Below are 27,504 nucleotides of genomic sequence, written 5' to 3'. Positions count from 1 at the left end.
CTTCTTGATGTACTGAAACAGTACAGCAAGAGAGGGAAGTCGTTCTCGATAAGATATGCTTACTAATGTGCTCGAACAATACACTGAGAGGGAAGTCAGTGCCAAAAAGAAGGTCACGTTTCAATCCCCACTTCCTGTGCAGTTGAAAATTAAATGTCTGTAATCAACAGGAAGAGAAAAATAAACCCCACTATTTTTCGCTTTTTAAGTCTCAAACACATTCTCCTAATACTTTTTTTAAATGTCCCCTCTTAGGTTAACTTTCTTATACACCAAATAACAATTTTTACTGATTTAAAAGCTTGATGAACATTGGCAAGAAGCATATTTAAGCAGTGTCACTGCCACCTACTGCAAAACAGCATGAGATGAGAACTAGAGTCATTCCAGATTGGTAAAGCAATGAAAGCATCGGAATACCTAGAGAGTTACAGCGCTCAATCTGGTTGGAAACCGGCTGCAGGGACGCAAACCTCGAGTCGGGCCTGCAGCTCTTCAGTTTGACGAACAGCGCCTTCTTCAGGGCACAGGTGAAATAGCGGGTGCCCCTAAAGGTCCCGTCTGTACAGCCCGCACACTCGTCTTCCTGAAAATGAAATGCTTCCATAAGCGTTATTCTGCATCTTGCAAAGATAGTATATAAAGAACTAAGGTTTCTAAGATTTGTTTCTAGTTTACCCTCTCTCAGAATTCACCTGTACTGAGAACTCCACCTGGAAAAAGGGGTTGACCATTTGGTGCTTCAGCCCACAGCTAATGACTGAAGAAATTAATTCCTTTCTCCAGCATGAAGTCCTCAGAATGCATGCTTAAACCTTCCCTGGTTAACTGACTTTCCTGCACCATTTCCACAAGTATTAAAACTAGGGGGGAGGGGCCGGCCCGGTGGCGTAGTGGTTAAGTTTTCGCGCTACGCTGCGGTGGCCCGGGTTCACAGGTTTGGATCCCAGGCATGGACCAAGGCACTGCTTGTCAAGCCATGCTGTGGCGGCGTCCCATGTAAAGTAGAGGAAGATGGGCATGGATGTTAGCCCGGGGCCAACCTTCCTCAGCAAAAAGAGGAGAATTGGCATGGGATGTTAGCTCAGGGCTAGTCTTCCTCCCCCCGACCCCCAAAAAAAAAACTACAGAGGAGATGGGAAGGAGGAAGCTAATTATTTTAACAACCTAAAAAGAAAAATAGCATTCCCTAGCATGCAAACAAACAAATTAAAAAAAAAAGGAAATATATGTAAATAAAAGCTAAATGTACTCAAATTCTCCTTTCCTGATTACGAAATGCCAGACAATGTGCTTTCCTAATCTTCAAAGGGAAAATCTTTCCCCATACCAAAGATCTCAAAAGATCTCTAGAAATGGCAATTCATCTTAAAAGCCCATGATCTGAGTATTAGAACCGGTTGGGGGAGAGAGGCTGAGAAAGAAAGAGAAAAGCTGGTAACAGATTTGTTTTCTTACTGTATTCTGTTTAATATAATGAGCCTAAACATATTACCCTAAACATCTATTTTCATTCCTTGAACAAAGATCAACTACATTAGGAACAAGTGAGTCAGATGTTCAATGGGTGGCAAAGGAAGTCAGGCAACACGGTAATAAAATTTTTCTCCAGTGATGGCTTTTTTGTTTGTTTGTTTGTTTGTTTTTGTGTGAGGAAGATCAGTCCTGAGCTAACATCCATGCTAATCCTCCTCTTTTTGCTGAGGAAGACCGGCTCTGAGCTAACATCTATTGCCAATCCTCCTCCCCGTTTTTTCCCCCAAAGCCTCAGTAGATAGTTGTATGTCATAGCTGCACATCCTCCTAGTTGCTGTATGTGGGACGCGGCCTCAGCATGGCCGGAGAAGTGGTGCGTCGGTGTGCGCCCGCGGTCCAAACCCGGGCTGCCAGTAGCGGAGCGCGCGCACTTAACCGCTAAGCCACGGGGCCGGCCCGTGATGGCTTTTTTGACATATATAACATTTTGCCAAAACCCATATAATAGGGAAAAATCTGCACAAACCCCAGAGAGAGAAGAATTGCAATTTTTAGGTCAAATTAAATTACCAGTTCCAGTCCAGCTAGTACTTCACTGAGTCCCGGTGGCTGACCAATCCAACGGATGACCCCATAGAAAGGAGGATTCTCTTTGACTTCGGCTAGTGAGCCCACTTCCAGACCATGTGAGTTACCAGACGACAGGGCCAGGGGTGGGCTCTCCTGCACAGGTGCACTGTTTAGCTCTCCCATCACAGACTGAACTGACAGAGAAAGGGGACTGTGGCCGATACTTCCATTGGTGTTGGGCATCTTTGTCAGACTGAATGGTAAAGAGTGAAATCTGTTCTCGCTGGATAATGAGTTCATGGAAGGAGGCTGCAGTGGTGGTGATGCATGTCCAAAGTCTGGAGAGATCTCTGTAAGCGATTTTGCAGGGTCTTCAGCAACTGTAAAATATTATTCTTAATTAGAGAAATTTACACAAGAATATTAAATATGCCCTACATCCCTAAAAATTAATATACACATCTAGTCTAACTGCATTCTTGACCTCTCTATTAGGATTCTCGAAAGCATCACAAACTTAATATCTCCAAAACAGTGTCCTTGACTCTCCTCCCCACCTCCACATTCTTCTACCTCAGTAAATGGCACCCAACTGTAGAAACCAAAAAAATCCATTACTGATTGGTACCATACAGGTTATATTCTCTGTCCATAATACAATTAAGTTAGAAACTAGTACAAAAAGATACCAAAAACTTTCTGAAATATACTTCTAAATAACTAATGAATCAAAGAAGAAATGACAATGTAAAATTTAAAAATAAAGGAAAAAAAGAGAGAAAGAAAGAACGCTTGTGGAACACAGCTAAAGTAATATTGATCAAGGAAATTTACAGACTTAATAGTTTATTTTAGGAAAAAAAGGTAATATTAATGAACTCAGCGTACAACTTAGGAAGTTAGAAGAAGAGAAGAACTTCCCAAAAAGTAGTCAAGAGGAAAGAATAAACACAAAAACAGATTTTAATGAAAGAAGAAACAAACAAACAATAAAGAAGATCAAAGCCAGAATAACACAAAAAAAGACAATAATTTAAGAGAAAACAAACATACAATAAAGAGAAGCAAAGCCAGAGCTGTTTCCTTAAAATGACCAACATATTTGCCAGGTAGGCACTGTAGATCAGTGGAGAAAGAACGAACTTCTTAATAAATACTGTTGAGAGAATCAACTATCCATATTTTTTAAAAAATTAAACTGGATTCCTACCTCATACTCCACACAAAAACAATTTCCAGGTGGCTTAAAGACAAATGTGAAAGGCAAAACTATAAACTTTTGGAAGACAATATAGAAGAGTGTTCTTTACAACTTTAAGGTAGAGGGAAATTTCTTAAACATAAGTATACAAACCATAAAGGAAGAGAATGACAAATAGGACCACATTAAAATTAAGAGTTACTTGCGTATTAAAAGGAATCAAGTGAGAGTGAAAATATGAGCTACAATAAACAAGAAAATACTTGCAAAGTATATCTGACAAAGGATTAGAATTTGAAAAAGGTCTATAAGTCAATAAGAAAAAAACAAAACAAAACAAAACCTAGGAAAAAAAGGACAAAGTACTTGAAAAGGCAACTCACAGAAGAATAAACCCAAATCACCAACAAATCAACGAAAAGATTCTTACCCTGACTAGTAGTAAATAGATAAAAGAAAGTCAAAACCAACAGGAGGTATCATTTCTAAAGTTAAGGGTCTTAGAACATTAACTGTTGGCAAGGATGAGGAGCAGATGACACTGTTACACAATGCTGAAGGGAGTATAAATTGGTTTAACTACTTTGGGAAACAATTTGGCATTATTTAGTAAAGGAAAGATGTGCATATCCCATGACCCAGTAATCCCACTCCTAGTTATATACCCTACACCTGTGTAAGAATGTTAAGAGCAAAGCTGTTAATAATAGCAGGAAAATAAAAACAATTCAAATATCCATCAAAGGTCAAATGGATAATTACACTGCGGTATATTCATATATTTCACAGCAATGAAACGGAATGGAATAGAATACCCTACATCAATGAAAAGGAATAAATTATAATCACATACTACACCTTAGATGAATCTTAGGAACAATGTTGGGGGGAGGGGATTACACAGCATGCATACAGTCTGATTCCTTGTATATAAAGCTCAAAACATGCAGAACTATAGTGTGCTGTTTAGATACACAAATTTATAAAGCTATAATGAAAAACAAGAGAACAATAAACACTAAATTAAAGATGATGGTAGCTCAGAAGAGAGAGTGAAGGGAATGGCACTAGGAATAGGCACTGAGGGGATTTCAAAGATAATGATAACGTTCTTTTTCTTAAAGCAAGTAGTGACTACACGGGTGTTCATTGTACTTTATATCTTATTGTTCTTTATACCTTATCCATTTAAGACTGTTAAGCAGTGATATTTAATCTAAGATTTTTAAAAGCTATTCTTTTCTTTCCCAAACCCTCAACCCCTAAGCCCAACACCCAAATCCATAAAGCAAGTTCTGTTGGTTCTAGCTCCAAAATATTTCTCAAATTCATCCACTTCTCATTACCTCCACCATCATCTCCCTAATCTAAGCCACTATCATCTTTCACCCTGTAACCAGTCTCTAACCTGGTTTCTCTGTCCCCCTTCTTGCCCCTTTCCAATCTATTCACCATACAACAACTGAGATCTTCTTAAATTTTAAAGATCTTACATGATCTTATATCATTCCCCTATTTAATACCTTTTGATGACTCTCCAGTATTCTTAGAACAAATAATAAATTTCTTACCAAGACCTATAAGGTCCTAGAAGATCTAGCTCCTACCTTCCTATCCAAACTCATTTCATCTGCCTCCTTTCCTTGCTGACTATGCTGTAGCCACTCTGGCCTAATTCCTGTTCCTCACATACACTTTCTCACCTCACGGCCTTTGCCCTTACTATTTCCTCTGCCTGGAATGCTCTTTCCAAGCTCTTTCTCTGGCAGGTTCATTCTCATGATCCAAATCTCAACCCAAATACCCTGTCCTCAAAGAGTATTTTCCAAACCACTGCATGGCAGCCACTTCCCACCAGCTGCTCATCCCCTTGCTCACTCCCTTCATCGCACATGTCACAATCGTTCACTGTCTGTCATGCCAACTAGAATGTAAGCTCTGTAAGAACAGGATTTTTGTTCATCTTTTCCATGATGTAATCCATAGCACTTAGTATACCCACTAACACAAGAAAATACTCAATATTTGTAAAAAAAAAAAAAAAAAGTGAATATATGAATCAAATGTTATAGAGAAAAGCCTTTTAAATGTATAAGTGAAATTAATTACAGAAACAATGTTCTTTTATACCTAAATTACTTCTGCTTTCTAATTTAAGGAGGAAAGCCTACTCCATACAAATTTCATTACTTTATATGTCCCATCTAGGTCTTTAGAACCAATATTCTTACATGAAATTATTATACATTAGACCAGATTCTAGTAGAACCAATAAGTTAGGAATATTCTACCACAATACAGAAAATGTATAAGAATGATAAAATTACATAAATTTGAAGAATTAACGTTACCTAGATTATGAAAAACCTATGTTTTTACTATTTTCCTTTCCTTAGAAAGAAATCAGTACACAGGAAAAACATTAGCAAATCTGCCAGTAACAACAGGGGAAGAGAGTGGGGCTGCACCATAACCACCCTGGATAGTCCCTACGCACATCTAGAGGCCAGCAGGGCTGTGACTCACCAAAGGACCCTGCCAGTTGTTGGTGCTTCAGCACTCTCCAGAAGAATTTTTAGAGAGCTGATAATTGCTAACATATGGGCCAAATCTTAACAAAAGTAGTCTATCGGGAGACAGGACTTCCTGGAGAAGCATCATTTAAATAAGCTGCCTGCTCTGTGCCCAGGAAGACTTCTTGGGGATCAAAGGACCTGACTGCCTATCTTCACAACACCTATCCAGGTAGAAACGAAGGCATGGAGAAGAGAAAATCAAAGTGAGTTCACTCAAATTTCCCATGTGAGTATCTGACCTCATATATGTAATAGTAGACTTTTATGGTTACATCTGTGGATGGATAATATAACTAAATGACATATGATAGCTAAAAAGTCATTATAGAGTTCCACAGTTCTCTTAAATTCTTATTTTCATTTAATTTGCACACAATTACTAAACCTGCTATATGCCAAGCCCTGTGCCAGGCACTAGGGACTCACAGTCTGGCGGAGGAGGCAGGCAAGTCAACAAAACAGTTAGGATGACACTTCACCTAATCTAGGAGAAGTGGGAAAGGAAAGGCTTTCAGGAGAAACTAATACCCAAGCTGAGATTTAACAGATGGATAGAAGTAAGCCAGACCATGAAGTAGGAGGAACAGGAAAAAGGATTTCCAGGCAGCAGGAACAACATGCACCAAAAAAGAGAAAGCATGGCGCGTTCCAAGAAAGACCCCGGTCCAGCACGGCTGGAGCAGGAATGCAAGGGAAATGACAGAGACAAGTGAGAGGGAAGCCATAAAGAGTCCAACAGGCCAAAGTATGGAGTCTGGACTTTTATCTTCAAGGGCTAGGGAAACCTCAACAGATATTAAGCAAAGAAGAGACATGAGCAGATATATGTTCAGAAAAATCACTCGGAGAGTAATGTGAAGAGAAACACAGTGTGGCGATCAAAAGTGTGAGCTCTGGTGTCAAACAGATCTGGGTTGGAATCCTGGCACCACTATTACCAGCTGTGTGACCCTAGGCAAGTTGTCTAACCACTGTAACAACAGAGAAAGTAAAAATACCTACCTCACAAAGGTGTTATGAGGATAAAATACATATAAAGTACCTAGCACAACGCCTGGCATGGTAATAAGTAGTCAGGAAATGTTAGCTGCAGTGATGACGTTGATGGTGATGATGAAGATGACGATGATGATGGCTATTACTGCTCAGAATAAATTTAAAAGAAACAAGACTGAGGCAGACAATCCAGTTATAAGGCCTCTATATTAGTCCAGACAGCAACAAACAAAGGATCTCAACTAACACAGAAATAAAGAAGAGGGGAAAGACGCTAGTGACACTGAAGAGGAGGAAATCCAGAAGATTTGGTGATAACACATTGTGACCAATGAGAGAGACAGAGCAAGTCCAGGATGAAGCCCAACCTTCTGTTTTAGGCAACTGAACTCACGTCTCCATTTCCTCACTCCATAAAAACATAACTCACTAAGGTCATTGATAACTTCCACTGACTAAATCCAATAGGTATTTGTGTGGTCTTAATCTTACTTGCCCTCTCAGGAGCATTCATTAGTGCAGTCCATCCACTATTGGACCCAACAGTCCAACAACCTCCTGGTTTTCTCCACATCCCTCTGGTCATTTTTCCTCTGTCTCCTTTGAAGACTTCTCCTCCTCCCAGCCATTAAGTTACTCAAGGCTCAGCCTTAACCCACACCCTCCATCCCCACTCTCTCCTTTGGTAGTATTATCCACAGGACTTTAATCACAAAATACGTGAGGGCAATCTACAAATTTATTCCTCCAGCTCTTATCTCTCTTGTAAGCTCCAGACCTGTATAGCCAACTGTCTACTTGACAAATCAGCTCTAGGAAATTTAAAAGGCCCCTTTCAAACTCAACATATTCAAAGTCAAGTTCATTACCTTCCTCCACAATCATTTAAGTATGCAAGCCAGAAAACCAGTCATCATTTACATCTCTTTCCTGCCCAGCTCTCACTTCCAATCTGTGAGACCTATCCATTTACTTGCTAAAAATCTGTTATAGCCTCTGCCTCTCCCCATCTTTTCTCCAACAAGTCTAGTCCCAGCTACTATAATCTATGACTGAATCCTCCAACAGCCTTCAATGGTGTCCTTGCATTCACACAGTCCCTGCTTCAATCCACTGTCTACCCTGCAGCCAGAATGATCTTTTCAAAAGGCAAACTTGGCGATGTCACCCCTTGCTGAAAATCCTTCAGTGGCTTCCCATTTCCTTTTAATAGGGCACACCAGGCTCTACATGGCCTGGCCCTGTTTGCCTTTCCACTCTCATCTCATAAAATGTTATACTTCTCTCTCTGTTCTAGCTTCTCTGGCTCTTTTTAGTCCTTGAAACACCAGCTCCATTCTTCCCGGAGGCCTTTGTGCTACTCCTTCTGCCTAAAAGGTTCTTCTGTCCCTTTCACTTTGTTACCTACCACCCCTCAGTAAATCTAAGCTCATGTCACTTCCTCAGAGAAACACCCTGGAGCCCCCTAAGTAAAATCACCCTTTAATATACTCTCAAAGCATCATCTACCTTCATTGCACTCATCACAACTGCAGTTCTACATCTGGTTCTGCGATTGTTTGATTAACGTCTATCTTAACAACTTGATCGTAAACTCAGAAAGGGCAGGACCATGTCTGTTTTTTCCCCACCATTGTAACCTCGGTGCCTAGAAGAATGCCTGGCACATAGTAAGCACTCAAGAAATATTTGTTGAATATATGAACAAAGAAAAGAACAAACCAGACGAAAATGATGTCCCAGAACCAAGGGAAGGTAGAAGTTTAAAAAGGGAGTGCTTTACAGATCAACAAAGACCCAGACAGGGGCCGGCCCAGTGGCATAGCGGTTAAGTGCACACACTCCACTGCGGTGGCCCAGGGTTCGCAGCTTCGGATCCTGGGCGTGGCCCCATGCACCGCTTGTCAAGCCATGCTGTGGCAGGCATCCCACATATAAAGTAGAGGAAGATGGGCATGAATGTTAGCTCAGGGCCAATCTTCCTCGGCAAAAAGAGGAGGATTGGCATCGGATGTGAGCTCAGGGCTAATCTTCCTCACAAAAAAAAAGAAAAAAGAAAAACAGAACCACACAGAAGTCTTTAAATGACTCAATTGATTCTAGAGATCTACCCTAAACAGATCAGCAAAGGGAAGAGAACAATCTGCTAATACATTTTCTAAATGTTTTATTAATCTTAACAGCAGTGCAGTTCAAATTGTGTACAATATTTTAGTTCAGCAATATTAATAAAGAATGTTCTACTCATTCTGTTTCCGAAAACTACATATATTGGCGAGAAAGCCATTTTTCTCTGATGAGTTAAAAGGAAAGGATCGTTACAAAGAGAACACTAAAATTATAGATTACCTTCATCAATGTACCACGTATTTTTTGATTTGGATTGTGGTTGTGAGTCAACAGAAGACCCATTTAAGGTATAAAATAATTCAGATCTGTTTCTATTTCCAGGGTCTGAGGTAGATCCTACGGAACAAGAAAAGTTCCTTTTAAAAATAAAGTCAATATGGTGTGAAGTTTTTCCGTAAGAGAAATGAATATGCATATCGTGTTAAAAATTGTTTACACAACCAACAGGTGTATACAAACACAATATAATTTCAGTGTCTTCAGCCTTTAAAAACTTTGTAACCATTTTGGCAATGTCAAAAAGAGTTCCACTCAAGAGTCAATATAGGAGGGGAACAGGAGTAAGTTCAAAGAAAAGCTCATTTTCTTTTTTAACAAACTGCTTGAAAAAACTATTTCATGTACTATGGCTTATTTCCAAATGTCAGAATCATCATTCCCCAATTTCATTTGACAAACCTGTTGGTTCACAAATTTAATCTATTATTTTAAAACAGTTGCTCTCAGAAGAAGGTCATCTTCAAATGTTGTATATAATCGATACACAAATTAAGTTTAAAAGATTCAAGGTTTAAACATTTTGGAAGTGTTGGTCATCAAATCCCTTGCTTAATTTCTGTATGTCTTTGAAAAACGGAAGCAGTATTATTTATTCTATATTAGACATTAAAATAAGAAGGAGTCAGGGTGGCTACGTCACAGACACTTCGAAACGGTACCCGCCTCGGTGCTAAGAGGAGGAGGTGCCCGAGTTGAGAGCAGTGGGGTCTCCAGAACCCAGACAAAATCTGATTTGTTTTTTCCAATTTAAAGTAGATGGTTCTATACTTAATACCCATAACTCAGATCTGCTACAACACAAGCCACACACGTCTTAAGAAAATCTTTAGGCTATTTATATTTAAGTGACAGTAGCAAGTTTGAGCTATCCTATCTAGATCTACAGGGTAACATAAAAAATACTATTACCTATATATCCTCTTTAATTCTAAGTGTCCCAGGGTCCAAAGTCACATGAAACATCTCTTAAAGAACAATTTCCTTTAAAACAAGCCGAAATTAGCTTTGTTCACTAGATAATTGAGGAAAAAATATTCTTCTCCTAACCCACATTTGAGTTAACAAAAATTCTTTTTAAATGAGCTGTTTAGCTTGTATAACTACCACCCTACAAATCTATGAAATATGTGGACGCTAAAAAAAAAGAGCTAAGAACTCCACATGTGTTGTGAAGGAGTTTTCTGGAAGACAGACAAAAATTTTTGCTTAACAATTTAGAATTTAATTTGCGCCGCATTTAGTTAGCAAAGTCCACATAACTAATCTCTAGTATACTTTATCCTATATAACATTATCCATATATGGTTATTTTGTACAGTTGCAACTCTATATACACAAATGTTACAAGTAGGGGGTTCCTAAAAGCAGCTGATAGGGACCAGCAAAAGACACAGGTCCTCATGGGAAACTTCAACTGAAAAAGGTTGGGAACTTCTGGCTTAAGCAACATCTATAAAAACTTTTTAGTAAACTATTAAAAATGTTTGAAAGAGGGGGCTGGCCCCATGCCTTAGCGGTTAAGTGCACGGGCTCAGCTGCTGGCGGCCCGGGTTTGGATCCCAGGCGCACACCGACGCACCGCTTGTCAGGCCATGCTGTGGCAGTGTCCCACATAAAGTGGAGGAAGATGGGCACGGATGTTAGCCCAGGGCCAGTCTTCCTCAGCAAAAAGAGGAGGATTGGCAGATGTTAGCTCAGGGCTGATCTTCCTCACAAAAAAAAAATGTTTGAAAGAATACAGTTGACATATACGTTAAGGAGTAACTTCTTTTAACATTTTTTCAATGCTGTGGCAAATCAGATATTATGTAAATAACTAAGAATCGTTTCTATTAATCCATACCTGTAGCCTTTGGTTTATTATGACTGGATGAACCCTTGTCCCCAACACCTCTTGACATAAAGGCAAGTTTGGGAGGCCTCCTTTCCTGTGTTGCGCTATCTGAAACAGTAAACATGTTTTTTAAAGATAACAGCAAATTCTTATAGAAGAGAAACAATCGAGCAAACAATGACAATAACAATAAAAAAAACCTCTTTCCAACAAAAAAGCAGCATTTTTGCAGTAGTGTTACAAATTTTTAAAGGCCATCAAAAGTATTGAAAGAGATAATACTGGAAAAAACAATAAATACTGTACTTCAAAATGTAATTTCTATAAGAAAATATACTCCCCAAATACAACTCAGCTAAATGCTTTAACTTCTTGAAAATTTAATCACTTTCAGTCAATTTTATTCGATGTACTAAAACACTACAAGGAAAACCCTACTCAGTTTTTTGCAGGATTTCCCAAATCAGTACCCCCAGAACACCTCTGTGTGTTATAAAGTGTTCCACACGCAAACATTTCTAGAAGATGCTGAGATAAACAGGTGTCTTTACTGCATAACACCAGAACCTTTAATATGATAATGTGCATTGTGAATCTCTCAAAAAGGTATACAATAACCTTAGTTGACAATATTTTTTGTGCCACTCTACCTAACATCTCAGATTAATGTACTTCATGCAACAGTTTGGAAAAAGTCTGGTTAGAAATATGTATCAGTTTTAAAAAGCATATATACTTTAAGAGTAACACTGATGTGTATACAAACACATGTACATATAAACAGGAAAAACACAGAGAACTATACACAGATTAACGACGCAGAAAGCCAGAGACAAATATCAATAATATTTTTGAGGAAAACACTCAAAACTTCTTTTTGAAATATAGGTGTAATAAATTTGGCAAAGTTGTTTTTGATACAAAGACCACTCTAACCCTTAAAGGCCAGTAATTTTCATAAGATATTCACAAATACTGCTCAAGTAAATGTAGAAAAGTCAGTCTGGAAAGTCTTTCCCCTGGAAAGGTCAACAACACATCTGTGGAGTCCAACACGACACAGAGGAGCCATACCTGATAAACCTGCGTGCCAGCAAAACAGGATCACCCACAGCAGATTTTCAAGACCAGAAAGAAAAATAGGAAAATTTTTACATTTTAAACACAAGGAAAAGGCCATTTTTTTAGAAAAAGGAAATAATACTGAACTAAATATACATAAATGATGCTTGGTAACTTTTTCCATGGTTGGAAGGAGAGGGGATTGCATCATTAAACTGTATCTTAAACATCTCAGAATATGATCAAATGTAATATTATTTTAATTCAAAAATTATACTGAATAATCATGGTCTTAGTCAAGTGATATTAATGATGTTACCATTCAAATATCTCCAAATGTCACAAACGAGAGCTACTGTGAAGGGTAAAGGTTCCCAAATTACAGCATATAAACTGACTAAAGAAAACTAATTTCCACTATTAACTGTACCTCATTGCACCCATGTCCATTTTAAAAAGAGAGTCACAGGTATACTATAATCTACACACATTATAGACTTAGTGGCGGTTATAATAAAGGCAGCAAATGGTCTTCACTGAGGCAGCCTGGCAGTACCAGGGGGCCAAATGCATGAGCCAGTTGTGACAGCTCAGCTAGTGATGCTAGGGGAGCATCCCCTAGCATTCCCAACCTTTGGAGAAGGTTGGGAATATGGAGGGCACTGGAGTTGGAAACAGTGGTTATCTTCTACCAAAGACTTTGTCTGAGAGGGGGTCAAATACCAATTTTGAGGAGCAGGACATTCCTATAGAAGTCTATGCAGATAAAGGGTCACATGCCATATCTATCTTGCCCTCCAGCAATTATATACCAAATATTTCTTGCTTCTTTGTCACAACTATGTTCATGATCCAAAACAAAGCCTTCTACCTTGAACGAATTTTAAGAGATTACCATTTCAGGAAAAGGTAAGTAAGGGAAAGTAAACAAGACAAGGAATAACTTCAGCATGATAATTTTGTGAGATGAAAACAATCCTGATTAAGAGATCTTAAAAGAGATAGCATGATATGTCCAAAAAATGGCATGTACAAAAACTTATTCATGATAACCAAAAGCTGGAACAATCCATTCTATGAGAGAATGGATAAACAAATTGTGATCTGTTCATACAATGGAATATTACACAGCCATAAAAAAAGAATAAACTATTGATATACACAACACGGACATTGTGTTGAATAAAAGGAACCAGATCAAAAGTACCCATTATATACACCCAGCAGGACTGCACTCAAAATGATAAAAGTAGCAGCTCATCCATGGCTCTTGTGGATTTAATCAAAAAAGAAAAACCCCTTGGGGCCGGCCCGGTGGCGCAAGCGGTTAAGTGCGCGCGCTCCGCTGCGGCGGCCCGGGGTTCGCTGGTTCGGATCCCGGGCGCGCACCGACGCACTGCTTGGTAAGCCATGCTGTGGCGGCGTCCCATATAAAGTGGAGGAAGATGGGCACAGATGTTAGCCCAGGGCCGTCTTCCTCAGCAAAAAAAAAGAGGAGGATTGGCGGATGTTAGCTCAGGGCTGATCTCCTCACAAAAAAAAAAAAAGAAAAAAAAAAAAAAGAAAAACCCCTTGGAGAATCTTGGGTTGGAAATCATAATAAAAAGCTAGTGAACAATAATCAAACCACAAGAAATGTCTGTGAATTTGAATTGAGAAAAATTTAAATTGAGAAAACCTGCTTAATTGATGTACTACTTAACATTATCAGCCACAAGAGCATAATTCAGACGCAAGTGCGAATTTAATATCCACAGAGAAATCTACTGAAGAAAATAAAAGTTTACTTGGGTAAAAGGAGATCTTATAAAACCTGATACCAACATACTACACATAGCAACTATCCAAAAATCCCTATAAGGCAAGACTACTGATCAAAATAAATACTTTCTTTATATTTTTAGATAATTTTATATGAAAAATTGTTCAGGAAATGCTGGAAGGTCCCATCAGATAACATCAGAGTGGCATACTGAGATCCGGCACTCCAAAATAAACTTTTGGGCCCTAAGTGTCTCCTGTGAGCGGAAACCCTACCCATACAGACAACATTCAGGGTGGTACAGACTGCCAATCAAACTTGATGAAAGACCGTTTAGCATTATCTATCAAAATGTAAATACACATACCCTTTGGCCCAGCCACTCTACTTCCAGGAAGTTACCTTTTTTTAAAGATCTTATGACTATTTTATATGAATATGAGCAAAATATATCCCATTTAAATACTCAGATGACTATATCGATGACACAAAGGAAAAATCTACAGATGACGTGTTGAGAGCGAGAGAAAGGACATGAAAGGACAAGAATTAGCATCCAAAATGATCGGAAAACGTCGGAAGACTAGATACCTCTAGTGACAAAGTTTACTAGGGGCAAGTGTGAAGTCCTGCCTTATGTCCCCAAATCAACCACACAAGTAGAAGCAGGAGCAGAAGTACACGTGAACAAAACTGAGGATTTAAGTCAAGAGTAAGTTCAGTATTCATTAATTCGTTGCTTTATAAGCGCATTCATTCACTCAAGAGATACTAGCCGCTCCACGCCAGGAAGGCACTACAGTGGTCCCTGGGACCGTAATTCAGACTGCGACAGGGCTCCCCCCCAATTTTCTCTGTCAATGTCCTATTCTACAGCAACCATTAGCCCACATATGGACTACAGTATTCTGTTCCCCTCTAGGCGCCCAAGTGCAAGGGTATCTTCAACAAACCAGGCCTTATTCAGAATATCTGGAAATCATGCCATAGGAAAAATGGCTAAAATGACTCAAACCATTTAGGCTGGAGAGCATAAGATGTAGGTGTCAAGACACTCATCTTTGAATATCCGAGGGTTGTTGTAAGGAAGAGGGGCTGGATTTGTCCTATCTTCACCCCTGTTCGGAACTAGAATCAATGAGGGAAGCTGTAGGAAGGGAGATATAAGCACGCATCACAGAAGGAGTGACTTTTTCACAATGAGATCTGTCTAAAGTGAAACATTTTAATTTCCTTTAGGAGATAATGACTCTTTTATCAAATGAAAACATAGCTCTCTAAGAAGATACAGATAATAAGATGGGAACTTATCTTTTAGCTACACTGGCACACATGCAAACTGATACATATATATCAAGTGATTCACTGAAGCACTGTTGATAATAGCAAAAGACTGAAAACAACCTAAATGTCCATCAGTAGGGGACTGGTTAAAAAATTTATGGTACATTCATAAAATGAAATACAATGTATAATTTAAACAAAAGATTAGGTATGCAATTTATGTACTAATATGAAATGATCCCTAAGACCTATTGTTAACTTAAAAAAAAGGTGCAACTTCCACTTCTGGGAAGACGAGTAAACATACTTTTTCCTATTCCTCCTGATAAGTACAACTAAAAACTCTGAATGTAACATATAAAACAACAGTTAGAAGACTCTGAAAGGTGGAGAGGAGAAGGCAGATCAGCCAGGGACCTCAGGACCTAAGGACCAACACAGTGGAGATCCCTCTGCGTCTTCTTCTCGCCTTACAAATCCCAGACTTAGAGCTGAAGAAGCCAGCAACCTGGAAACGCCAAGCAGCACAGACAAAAGAAAGTCCCAATAAAAGTCAGCTCTTTCTAGTCAAAGCATGAGAAAAGGGGAAACCTAGTAAGACAAAAAAATTTTTAGACAATAATCACTCTACTCCAGCCAAACATCACAGAAAAAACAGAGGCCCCATCCACTCCAACAAAGGCCAAGTGGGGAGCCTAGACTTCTACTCATGTGAGGCTGTTACAAAGTGCTCCAACACCCCAGGTGGGTGATGTCAGATAAAGCCAAGGAGGGAGGCTAGATTTCATCCCCCCCACCTGATGATAAAGTTCCTCCTCCCTCATGGTCATGGTGTCCGTGGAGACCACGTGGAGAGCCTAGACTTCCGTCTCTGCCTCCCGGATGGGGGGGTACCAGAGGAGGTCTAGTGGAGAGTCAGGACTTCTGTCACAGCCCAGCAGTATTGAGGCCACACCCATCACAGTGTCCGTGGAGACCACGCAGAGAGCCACAGTGCACACCTCCAGCCAGCAGTAATGAGGAGCCACCCTCTCAGGTTGCTCAAGTGAGGCCAAGTGAGGAATCTAGACTTCTACCTTCACCTGGCAATAACGAGGTGGTGTGCAGCCCGCCTTTCTCAGTGAAAGCAGTGTCAAAGAAAGCTGGCTAAAACTAAGCTTTAAATAACTTCTAGAGTCTCAGAACATAATATCTAACTGTCCAGGTTTCAACAAAAATCACTTATTATACCAAGAACTAGGAAGATCCCAAGAAGAATTTTAAACGACAGTTAATAAATGCCAAAATTGAGAAGACAGAGATGTTAGAATTCTCTGACAAAGGCTTTAAAGCAACCATGATAAAAATGCTTCAATAAGCAATTACAAACACATTTGGAAAAAAATGAAAGAATAGAAACCTCATCAAAGAAATACAGTCTTAGTAAAGAAAAAGAAGATATAAAGAAGAATGAAATGGAAATTTTAGAACTGAAAAATACAATAACCAAAATAAAAAGCTCAGTGGATGGACTCAACAGTAAAATGGAGGAGACAGAGGAGAGACTCAGGGACCTGTGGGGCTTTACAAAAGCTCTAACATGTATGTCTTCAGAATCTTTGAAGGAGAGGAGAACAGGAGCAGGGCTGAAAAAGTCCTCAAAGAAGGAATGGCTGAAACTAACTAAATGTGGCAAGAGACATAAACTTATCAATTCAAGAAGCTGAGTGAACACCAAACAGGATAAACTCAAAGAAATTCTATGCCAAGACACATCATAATTAAACTTTGAAAACTAAAGGTAAAGAAAAACTCCTGAAAGCAGCTAGGGAAAATCAAAACCTATAGGAGAAAAAACAATTCCAATAACAGGTTTCTCATCAGAAACCAGGGAGGATCAAAGGAAGTGGCACAATATTTTTCATGTGCTGAGAGAAAAGAACTGTCAACCCAGAATCCTATAATCAGTGAAAACATCCTTCAGGAATCAAGGGGAAATCAAGACTTCTCAGATGAAGGAAAACTAAGATAATCTGTCACTAGCAGACCTATCTTAAAAGAATGGCTAAAGAAAGTTCTCTAAAGAAAAAGGAAATTATCAAAAAAGGAATCTTGGAACATTAGAAAGGAAGAAAGAACAACAGAAAGAGAAAAATATGATTAAATATAATAGGCTTTCCTTCTTCTCTCAAGTTTTCTAAACTATGCTTAATGGTTGAAGCAAAAACTATAACACCGTCTGGTGTGGTTCTAAATGTATGTCAAGGAAACATTTAAGACAATTATATTATAAATGCAAAAGAGTAAAGGGATATAAAGGAGGGAGATAAAGTTTTTATACTTTACCCAAACTGGCAAAATCATGACACCAGCAAACTGTGATTAGATCAGCATACAGAACATAATATCTAGAGCAGTAACTAAAAAAGCTATACAAAAAGATACACTCCAAAATACTACAGATACATCAAAACGGAATTCTAAATAATGTTCAAGTGACCCAGAGGAAGGCAGGAAAAAAAAACAGAGAAATGAAAGAGAGAACAAACAGAAAACAAAATGTCGGACTTAAGTCCTTAACACACCAATAGTTACACTAAATGTAAACAGTCTAAATAGACCAATTAAAAGACAGAAATTGGCAGAGTAGATTAACATGACTCAACTATATGTTGTCTATAAGGAACCCACTTCAAATATAATAATATGACAGGTTCAAAGTAAAAGGTTGGAAAATGATATATCATGTAAATATTAATACAAAAAAACAGGAGTGGCTATATTAATCTATTATAAAGTAGACTTCAGAGCAAATAAAATTGCTGGATACAGATAGGACATTACATAGTGATAAAAGGGTCAATTCACCAAGAAGACATAACAATCCTAAATGTATATGCACCAAACAAAAGAGCTGCAAAATATGTGAAGCAAAAACTGATAGATCTGAAAGAAGAAAAAGATTAATACTACAATTATAGTTGGAGACTTCAACATCACTCTCTCAACAACTGATAGAACAAGTAGACAAAAAATCAGCAAGAAGATAGAAGAACTCAACAATACCATTAACCAACAGGATCTAATCAACATTTATAGAACACTCCACCAAATAACAGTAGAACACACGTTCTTTTCAAGTGGCCATGGGACATAACCAAGTTAAATCATATACTGGTCTGGGCCACAAAACAAATTTAAAATATCTGAAATCATACAGAGTGTATTCTCTAACAACAAAGAAAACAAACTAGAAATCAGTAACATTGAGATAATAGGAAAATTTTCAAACACTTGGAAACTAAACAACACACTTCTAAATAATTCATGGGTTAAAAAGGAAGCCTCAAGGTTAATCAAAAAATACATTGGGGGGGGGCCAGCCCCGTGGCTTAGCGGTTGGGTGAGCGCGCTCCACTGCTGGCGACCCGGGGTTCGGATCCCGGGCGCGCACCGACGCGCCGCTTCTCCGGCCATGCTGAGGCCGTGTCCCACATACAGCAACTACAAGGATGTGCAGCTGTGACATACAACTGTCTACTGGGGCTTTGGGGGGAAAAATAAATAAAAAAAAAAAAAAAAAAAATACATTGAGGGGGCCAACCCAGTGGCATAGCGGTTAAGTTCATGCACTCTGCTTCAGCAGCCCGGAGTTGGGATCCTGGGCGCAGACTGATGCACCGCTTATCAAGTCATGCTGTGGCAGCGTCCCATACAAAGTAAAGGAAGATGGGCACGGATGTCACCCCAGGGCCAATCTTCCTCAGCAAATAGAGGAGGATTGGCAACAGATGTTAACTCAAGGCTAATCTTCCTCACACAAAATATATATATATTGAACTAGTTGAAAATGAAAATACAACCTATCAAAATGTTTGAGACACAACTAACGCAGTGCTGAGAGGGAAATTTACAGTATTAAATGCTTACATTAAAAAAGAAGAAAAATCTCAAACCAATAATCTAAGCTCCCACCTGAAGAACCTAGACAAACAAGAGCTTATATAACCTGATACAAGCAGAAAAAAGGAAATAATGAAGAGCAGAAATCAATAGAATTAAAAATAGAAAGACAATAGAGAAAAATCAGTGAAGCTAAACTCTGGCTCTTTGAAAATATCAATAAAATTGACAAACCTCTAGCAAGGCTGACATAGAAGAGAGAAGACATAGATTACCAACATCAGGAATGAAACAGGGGATTATCACTAGAGACCTTGTAGACATCAAAAGAATAATAAGGGAATACAATGAAAAACTAACATACACAAATTTGACAACTTAGATGACACAGACCAATTCCTTGAAAACACAAGCTACCACAACTAACCCAACATGAAATATATAATCTGAAGAATTATACAATCATTAAGAAAACTGATTCACAATTTTAAAACTCACACAAATAGAAGGAAATCTTCAGACCCAGATGGTTAAACTGGATAATTCTACCAAAGTTTAAAGAATTAACACCAATCCTACACAATCTCTTCCAGAAAAGAGAAGAGGAGAGAACAAAAGAGGAGAGAACACTTCAGAATTCAATTTAGTATAGCTTCTGAATTCATTCATACAAAGCTACTACTATTACTTTGATACCAAAACCAAAGACAGTACAAAAAGAGGAAACTACAGTCCAGTATCTCCCATGAAAATAAACACAAAAATTCTTAACAAAATATCAGCAAATAAAAAGAGTTATACACCATGACCAAGAGGAGATTATTCCAGAGAGGCAAAGCTGGTTCAATGTTTGAAAATCAACGAATGTAATATACCTTATTATCAAGTTGAAGAAGAAAAATCACATGATCATATCAATGAATGCAAAAAAAGCATTTGAAAAAATTCAATTCCCATTCATGAAAAAAACTCTCAGAAAACTAGGAATAGACGGAAACTTCTTGAACTTGATAAGAGTATCTACAAAAAACCTACCATACTCTTAACAGTAAAGGACTTAATGCTTTCTCCCTTAAGATCAGAAACAAGACAAGGATGTCTGCCTTCACCACTCTTACTTAACATAGTGCTAGAAGTTCCATCCAGTGCAACAAAGCCAAAAAAAGGAAATAAAAGGCATATTGATCAAAAAAGGAGAAATAAAACTGTCCCTATCTATAGATAACATGATTGTCTATATAGAAAATCCCAAAGAATCTAGAAAAACAAAAAACTCCTTGAACAAACATCAGTAAGGTTGCAGGTTACAAGATAAAAATCAATTGTATTTCTATATACCAGCAATGAACGTGTGGACTCCAAAATTAAAAATACATTTACAATCACTCAAAAAATGAAATATTTAGGTGTAACTCTAACAAGACATGTAAAAGACTTCTACGCTAAATTTACACAACACTGACAAAAGAAATTTTAAAAAATCTAATAAATGAAGAGACACACCATCTTTATGGATTAGAAGACTCAACACAGTAAAGATGTCAATTCTCCCCATATTTATATAAAGGTTTAATGCAATTCTATCAAAATCCTAGCAAGATCTTGTGTAGATGTACATAAAATTCTTCTAAAATTGATATGAAAAGGCAAAAGCTCTAGGATAGCTAAAATAATTTTGAAAAAGAGGAATAAAGTAGGAGGAATCCAGTTCACCTGACAGCAAAACTTTTTATTTAGCTACAGTAACCGAGACTGTGTTATAATGGAAGTGGGACAGACATACAGGTCAATGTAACAGAGCCAAGAACCAAGAAATAGACCCATACAAATACGCCCAACTGATTTTTGACAAAAGGACAAAAGCAATTCAATGGAAGAAAGATATCTTTTCAACAAATGGTAGTGGAGCAATTAGACATCCATAGGTTAAAAAAAGAAAGAAAAAGAACCCCTACTTACATCTCACACCTTATAAAAAATTAACTCAAAATGAATCGTGGACTTAAAAGTAAAATGAAAAACTATGAAACTTTTAAAAAATAATAGAAGAACGAGGATGTGAAGAAATCAGAACTCTCATACATTGCTGGTAGGAATGTAAAATGTGCAGCCACTTTGGAAAACAGTCTGGCAGTTCTACAAATGATTAAATATACAGTTACCATGCGACCCAGCAATTCCAATCCTAAGCACATACCCAAGAGAACTGAAAACATATGTCCACACAAAAACTTGTACATGAATGTTCATAGCAGCATTTTTCATAAATAGTCAAAAACTGGAAGCAATCCAAATGTCCACCAACTGATGAATGGATAAATAAACTATAGCATATCCATACAATGGAATATTATTCAGCCACAACAAGGACTGAAGCACTGATTCATGTTATAGCATGGATAAACTTTGAAAAGATAACACTTAAATAAAAGAAGCCTGACACAAAGGCTATATATTCTTTATTCCATTTACAGGCATACCTCGTTTTATTGTGCTTCATTTTATTACACTTCACAGATATTATGTTTTTTACAAGACCCTCCACCAGCAAAAAGATTATGATTCACTGAAGGCTGAGATGATGGTTAGCCTTTTTTAGCATTAAAGTGTTTTAATTAAGTTACGTACATTATTTTTTTAGACATAATGCTATTGAACACTTAAGAGACTACAGTATAGTGTAAACATAACTTTTACATGCACTGGGAAACAAAAACATTCCTGTGACTCGCTTTATTGTAACATTCGTTTTACTGTGGTGATCTGGAACCAAACTCGCAATATCTACGAGGTATGCCTGTATGTGAAATGTCCATATAGCATATGTCCATAGGCAAATCCATAGAGACAGAGAGCAGATCACCAGTTGCTAGGGACTGACACGAGGAGGGCATGGAGAATGACTGCTCAATGGGTACAGAGTTTCGATTTGAGGTGATGAAAAAGTTCTGGAACTAGACAGTGATGATGATTGCACAACATTGTGAATGCTCCTAATGTCACTGAATTGTACATTTTAAGGGGTGAATATTACGGTATGTGAATTATATCTCAATTTTTATAAACTTAGGAGAAAATTTTCTGTATCTCGAGCTAGGCAAAAGTTGTTAGACCTAACACCAAAAGCACACTCAACAAAAGAAAAATTTGTACATTGGACTTCATAAAAATCAAAATCTTTTGCTTTGTGAAAGATCCTGTTAAGAGGATGAAAAGACAAACTACAAACTGGGAGAAAAGATTTGCAAACCACATATCTAACAAGGGACTAGTATCTAGATTACATAAGAATTCTCAAAACTCAACAGTAATAAAGCAAACAATCCAATTAAAACATGGGCAAAAGAGATGAAGAGACGTTTCACTGAAGAAGATATACAGATGGCAATAGGCATATAAAAAGATGCTCGGCATCACGAGCCACCCAGGAACATTCAAATTAAAACCACAATGAGATATCACCACACATATCTCAGAATGGCTAAAGTAAAAAATAGTGACAACACCGAAGTGACAACACCGAATGCTGGTGAGGATGTGGAAAAATTAATCACGTATAAATTGCTGGTGGTAATGTAAAATGGTACAGCCACTGTGGAAAAGTTTAGCAGTTTCTTAAAAGACTACACATGCAAATACCATCTGACCAACAAGTGCACACCTGGACATTTATGCCAGAGAAATGAAGATTTACATCCTCACTTGTGTTCACTGTACACAAATGTTTATGAAAGCACTATTTATAACAGCCAAAAACTGGAAAGAAACCAGTTTAAATAGCTAAACAGTAAAGCGAATATTGCAATAAAGTGAGTCACACAAATTTTTTGGTTTCCTAGTGCATATAAAAGTTATGTTTACACTCTACTGTAGTCTCTTATGTGTGCAATAGCATTATGTCTAAAAAACAATGTACATAACTTAATTAAAAATACTTTAATGCTAAAAAAGGCTAACCATCATTTGAGCCTTCAGTGAATCATAATCTTTCTGCTGGTGGAGGGTCTTGTAAAAAACACAGTATCTGTGAAGTGTAAACAATGGTATGTCCATAACATGGAATATTACTCAGCAATCAAAAGGAGTAAACCAGTGATACATACAACATGCATGAATCTCCAGAGAATGCTGAGTGAAAAAGCCAATCTCAAAAGGTTACCTACTGTACAATTCCATTTATATAACATTCTTGAAGTGACAGAATTATAGAAATGGAGAACACATTAGTGGTGGCCAGAGGTTAAGGAGGGGGTAGGGGTAGGAAGAAAGGATGTGGTGATAAAGAGCAACATGAAGGATCCTTGTCGTGATGGGAACGTTCTGTACCTTGACTGTATCAATGTCAATATCCTGCTTGTGATATTGTACTCTAGTTTCACAAGAAGTTACCATTGGAGAAAACTGTGTAAAGGGTACACAGGATCTCTCCGTATTATTTCTTACAACTGCATGCAGATCTATAAGAATCTCAAATATTTTCAAATCCTATATCTAATAAAGGGCTTATAGTCAGAATCTATAAAGAATTCCCAAAACTCAATAATAAAAACAAAACCAATAAAAAAAAATTGGCAAAAGATTTGCACAGAAACGCCACCAAGGAAGATACACACGATGACAAATAAGCACATAAAAAGATGTTCAACATGAGTGGTCATCAGGGAAATACAAATTTAAAGCACAATTAGAGGCTACTATACACCTATTAGAATGGCTACAATTTATAAGACCGACCATACCAAGTGTTGGCGATGGTGCGGGAGAACTTGAATTCTCCAGCACTGCTGCTGGGAAGGTAAAACAGTACACCCACTTAGGAGGGACAGTCGGCAGCTTTGATTTTTTTTTAAGTTAAACAATCACCTACAATAGTACTAGCCATTCTACACCTAGGTATCTACCCAAGAGAAATGAAAGCCTATGTCCATACAAAGACTCGTACGAGAATTTTCACAGCAGCATTCTTCATAATAGCCCAAAACTAGAAACAACCCAGGTGGCCATCAACAAATGAATGGATAAACAAACTGGTCTATCCACATGTTTACGGGGAAAACACACTGTGTTCTCCTCTACTCTCACACTCACAACACTTCTAACGCTTCTGGTTACAAATGCGTTGGGAGTTTTCCCACACCAAACTGTGACACCAGCTGGGTGTCCTACCATTCAATTCAGTCCTGATACTGTCTACCTGGAGTTAGCAACAAATCACAAGTTAAGGGCTCAGTCCCACAAGACTGCCCCCACTTCAGACACTAATCGCAGTCCCAGGTTGTCCCCAGTACTTCTGACTGACCAGCTATAAATGAGGGTTCCCATGACCCCCTCCTTGGGTTCAATAATTTGCCAGAATGGCTCACAAACTCAGGGAACACTCACATTTACCAGCTCATTACAAAGGATGTAATAAACGATACAGACGAACAGCCAGATGCAGAGATACACAGGACAAGGTATGGGAAGGGGCACCGAGCTTCCACACCCTCTCCAGACGCACCACTCTCCCAGCATCTCCAAGTGCTCAGCAACCTGGAAGCTCTCTAAACCATGTACTTAGGGGATTTTTATGGAGACTCCATCAGAGAGGCATGATCGATTCTTAACTCCATTTCCAGCCCCTGTCCCCTCCCCAGAGGATGGGGACTGGGGCTAATGTTCAAGCTTGTAATCATGGCTTGGTCTTTCTAGTGAGCAGCACCCCCATCCAAAAGCCCACAAAGAGTCACCTCATTAGAACAAAAGACACTCCTATCACCCAGAAATTCCAAGGGATTCAGGAGCTCTGTGTCACACACTCTTATCACTCAGGAAACTACAGGGTTTTAGGAGCTCCGTGTCAGGGATCTGGGTCAAAGACCAAATCCTAGCAAAAATCGGGGACAGAGCCATATATATACTTATACATATATGAAATATGTATATTATTTCACACCACAGAATGGAATACTTCTCAGCAATAAAAACGACACATGGATGAGTCAAAAAATAATTATGTTCAGTGAAATAAGTCAGACAAAAAAAGAGTACATCCCAAGTTACTTCATTTTTATAAAATTCTAGAAAATGTGAACAAATGGATACTGACACAAAGATGATCAGTGGTTGTCTGGATTTGAGGGGTCAAGTAGAAGTGGGAGAGAGTGATCCCAAAGGGCATATGCCCACTATCTTGATTGTGGTGATGGTCTCATATGCATATAGATATGTTAAAACATATCAATTATATACTTTAAATATGTGCAGTGTATTGTATGTCAACTATATCTCATTAAAAATGTTAATTTTTTTTTTTTTTGGTGAGGGAGATTGGCCCTGAGCTAACATCTGTGCCAACCTTCCTCTATTTTGTATGTGGGATGCCGCCACAGCATGGCTTGATGAGTAGTGTGTAGGTCCGCACCCGGGATCCAAACCTGCGAACCCCAGGCCGCCGAAGCGGAGCTCACGAACTTAACTACTACAACACCAGGCTGACCCAAAACTGTTAAAATTTTTAAAAGGAGGTGCAAAATGTATATAAAATATGCAAATGTTGAATAACACTAAGGAAAAAATTAATCAAGAAAGACACAAAAGGAAATTCGGTAGTTGGGGGTCAATGTTAGGAGGGAAAGTTCTCATATTCCCTTTTAAAATTCTGTGCAAATGTGGATGCACCACAGAGTCTAAAAAATAAAACCAGCATTATGTTCCCAACCCCTAAAACTAAAAAAGAAGACAGACTGGACTAGAAAAAGCAGAGAAGTATAATTTAGGGGCAGCACTAAATGACATGCTTCATCACGACAGCTTTAAGAACCTGAATATAACGTCAAATTCAATATATTAGAGCTTTTAAGTATTCGAAACAAAAATGAAGAGAGGAACAATTTGACAACAGGTTGAAGACTCCTGCATCTTCGAGTCTTCAGAAGCCTACTGCAGCAAGCAATAAACTGGGAAGAATTCCTTCCTGATCTCACCAGCTGTTCAACTGCTTCAAAAAAATGGTTTAAATGATGGAAATATTAATTTTGTCCTACAAATGAAGAAAATTGGGTGAGAAAAAGAAATGAAGGAACTAAAGGAGACACTATGACTTTTTTTCTCTCAAGAAAAGGATGTTAATGATGACATGAAATATAGATGAAGCCCCATTCAAATAAACTAAATTAATTTTCATTTAGACAACGTTACTTGTTAAACTCTATTTGCAAGCTTTATTCTGTTGGCAAAAAAGTATAATTTGTGTATTATGTTACAAAAGCTGGTATCCGTCTTAATTATCCGCTATAGAGGGTTTACAAAAATCAAGCTTTAAAAGAAATTAAAGCATTCTTTTTCTTTCTTGTCACTGCTCTGAGAGCCAGTAATAAGGACAATGATAGCCACTGATCTATAAAGATCAAAGTGTGCCTGACAAGTGACTCCTAAGAGATTTGTGTAACTAATTTTTATTATTTTAATCCAATATCACTATTTAAATAAAATATAATTGTAAATGTTTTTGAAGATAAATACTACTAAAGAAGAATTCCTTGTCAGGTTATATATAATCCCATCATAGGAAAAATAAAAATGGTAGCTTTTTCTTTCCTTTTGTTTTTAAGTGCCACTGTAGAACCCAAGATCATTTACATTTCAAACCAAATTGAGATGTGGAAAAAAATATACAGAAAGAGCTCTAGAGTTTGGGGGAAAAAAAAGCATTTCAAATCTTTATTTTACTGCAGACTAAGAAAAACACAATCAATTATACATAAGCCAACTTCATATTTCAGGTATCTTTTTCTTTCTTCAATTATAATCTAAACTAATGATTTCCCTAGTCTCCCAACTTATTCAGTATAATGAATTATATTCAGTAGTAAAATGCAAAATTCAAAGAATTCAATTAAGGCAGGTATAAAAAGGATGGCTAAATTAATAAGGTTTTGAGCTTTCAAAAGTACCCTTTGGAAATTTCAACCAAAAAAAAAGAAAAGAAAAAGGAAACCCACAAACATATTTTATTTGGTAAGACAAGTTAAATTATATTTATCCATGTGACTTTGGAGAAATAATACTAGCACAGAATTGGTTACCCCTGTAAGAATATATAAATAATTAAAGAAATTTTATTTTACATGGGATTCCCCTTAGCCATACAGCAAGCTAACATAAAATTAGCATAACTTGCAGAATTTGCTTAAGACAGGGTTTCTTAACCTCAGCAATACCAACATTCTGGACTAGATCATTTTCTGTTGTGAGGGCTGCTCTCTGCACTGTAGGATGTTTAGCAGCATCTCTGTCCCCAGGAACTAGATTCAAGTAGTACTCTGACCCCAGATGTGACAATCAAAAATGTCTCCAGACACTGCCAAATGTTCCCTGGAGATAAAATCACCCCAGGTTTAGAACTACTGCCTTATAACTGAAATGACCTTCTTATAAAGGTTTTGTACTAATGCTAAAAAAAAAAAGGAAA

The 27,504-nt window shown here is 37.9% G+C and overlaps 1 protein-coding gene across 4 annotated transcripts in view; it reads right to left on the bottom strand.

Annotated features, from left to right (window-relative positions):
* CYLD (CYLD lysine 63 deubiquitinase) overlaps nucleotides 1-27,504 on the bottom strand; it is a 71,006-nt gene that overhangs the window by 14,345 nt on the left and 29,157 nt on the right. For all 4 annotated transcript variants that reach the window (XM_058527792.1, XM_058527791.1, XM_058527794.1 and 1 more), the window contains 4 exons: nucleotides 11,072-11,170; nucleotides 9,169-9,285; nucleotides 2,047-2,426; nucleotides 421-586 (listed from right to left, as the gene is read on the bottom strand). In XM_058527792.1, coding sequence (XP_058383775.1) covers nucleotides 421-586; nucleotides 2,047-2,426; nucleotides 9,169-9,285; nucleotides 11,072-11,170 — 762 coding nt within the window. The remainder of the gene's footprint in view (nucleotides 1-420; nucleotides 587-2,046; nucleotides 2,427-9,168; nucleotides 9,286-11,071; nucleotides 11,171-27,504) is intronic.

The sequence above is a fragment of the Diceros bicornis genome, chromosome 32, assembly GCF_020826845.1.
Source record: "Diceros bicornis minor isolate mBicDic1 chromosome 32, mDicBic1.mat.cur, whole genome shotgun sequence".
NCBI classification, from domain to species: domain Eukaryota; kingdom Metazoa; phylum Chordata; class Mammalia; order Perissodactyla; family Rhinocerotidae; genus Diceros; species Diceros bicornis.
This window is presented reverse-complemented; position numbering and strand designations above follow the sequence as displayed.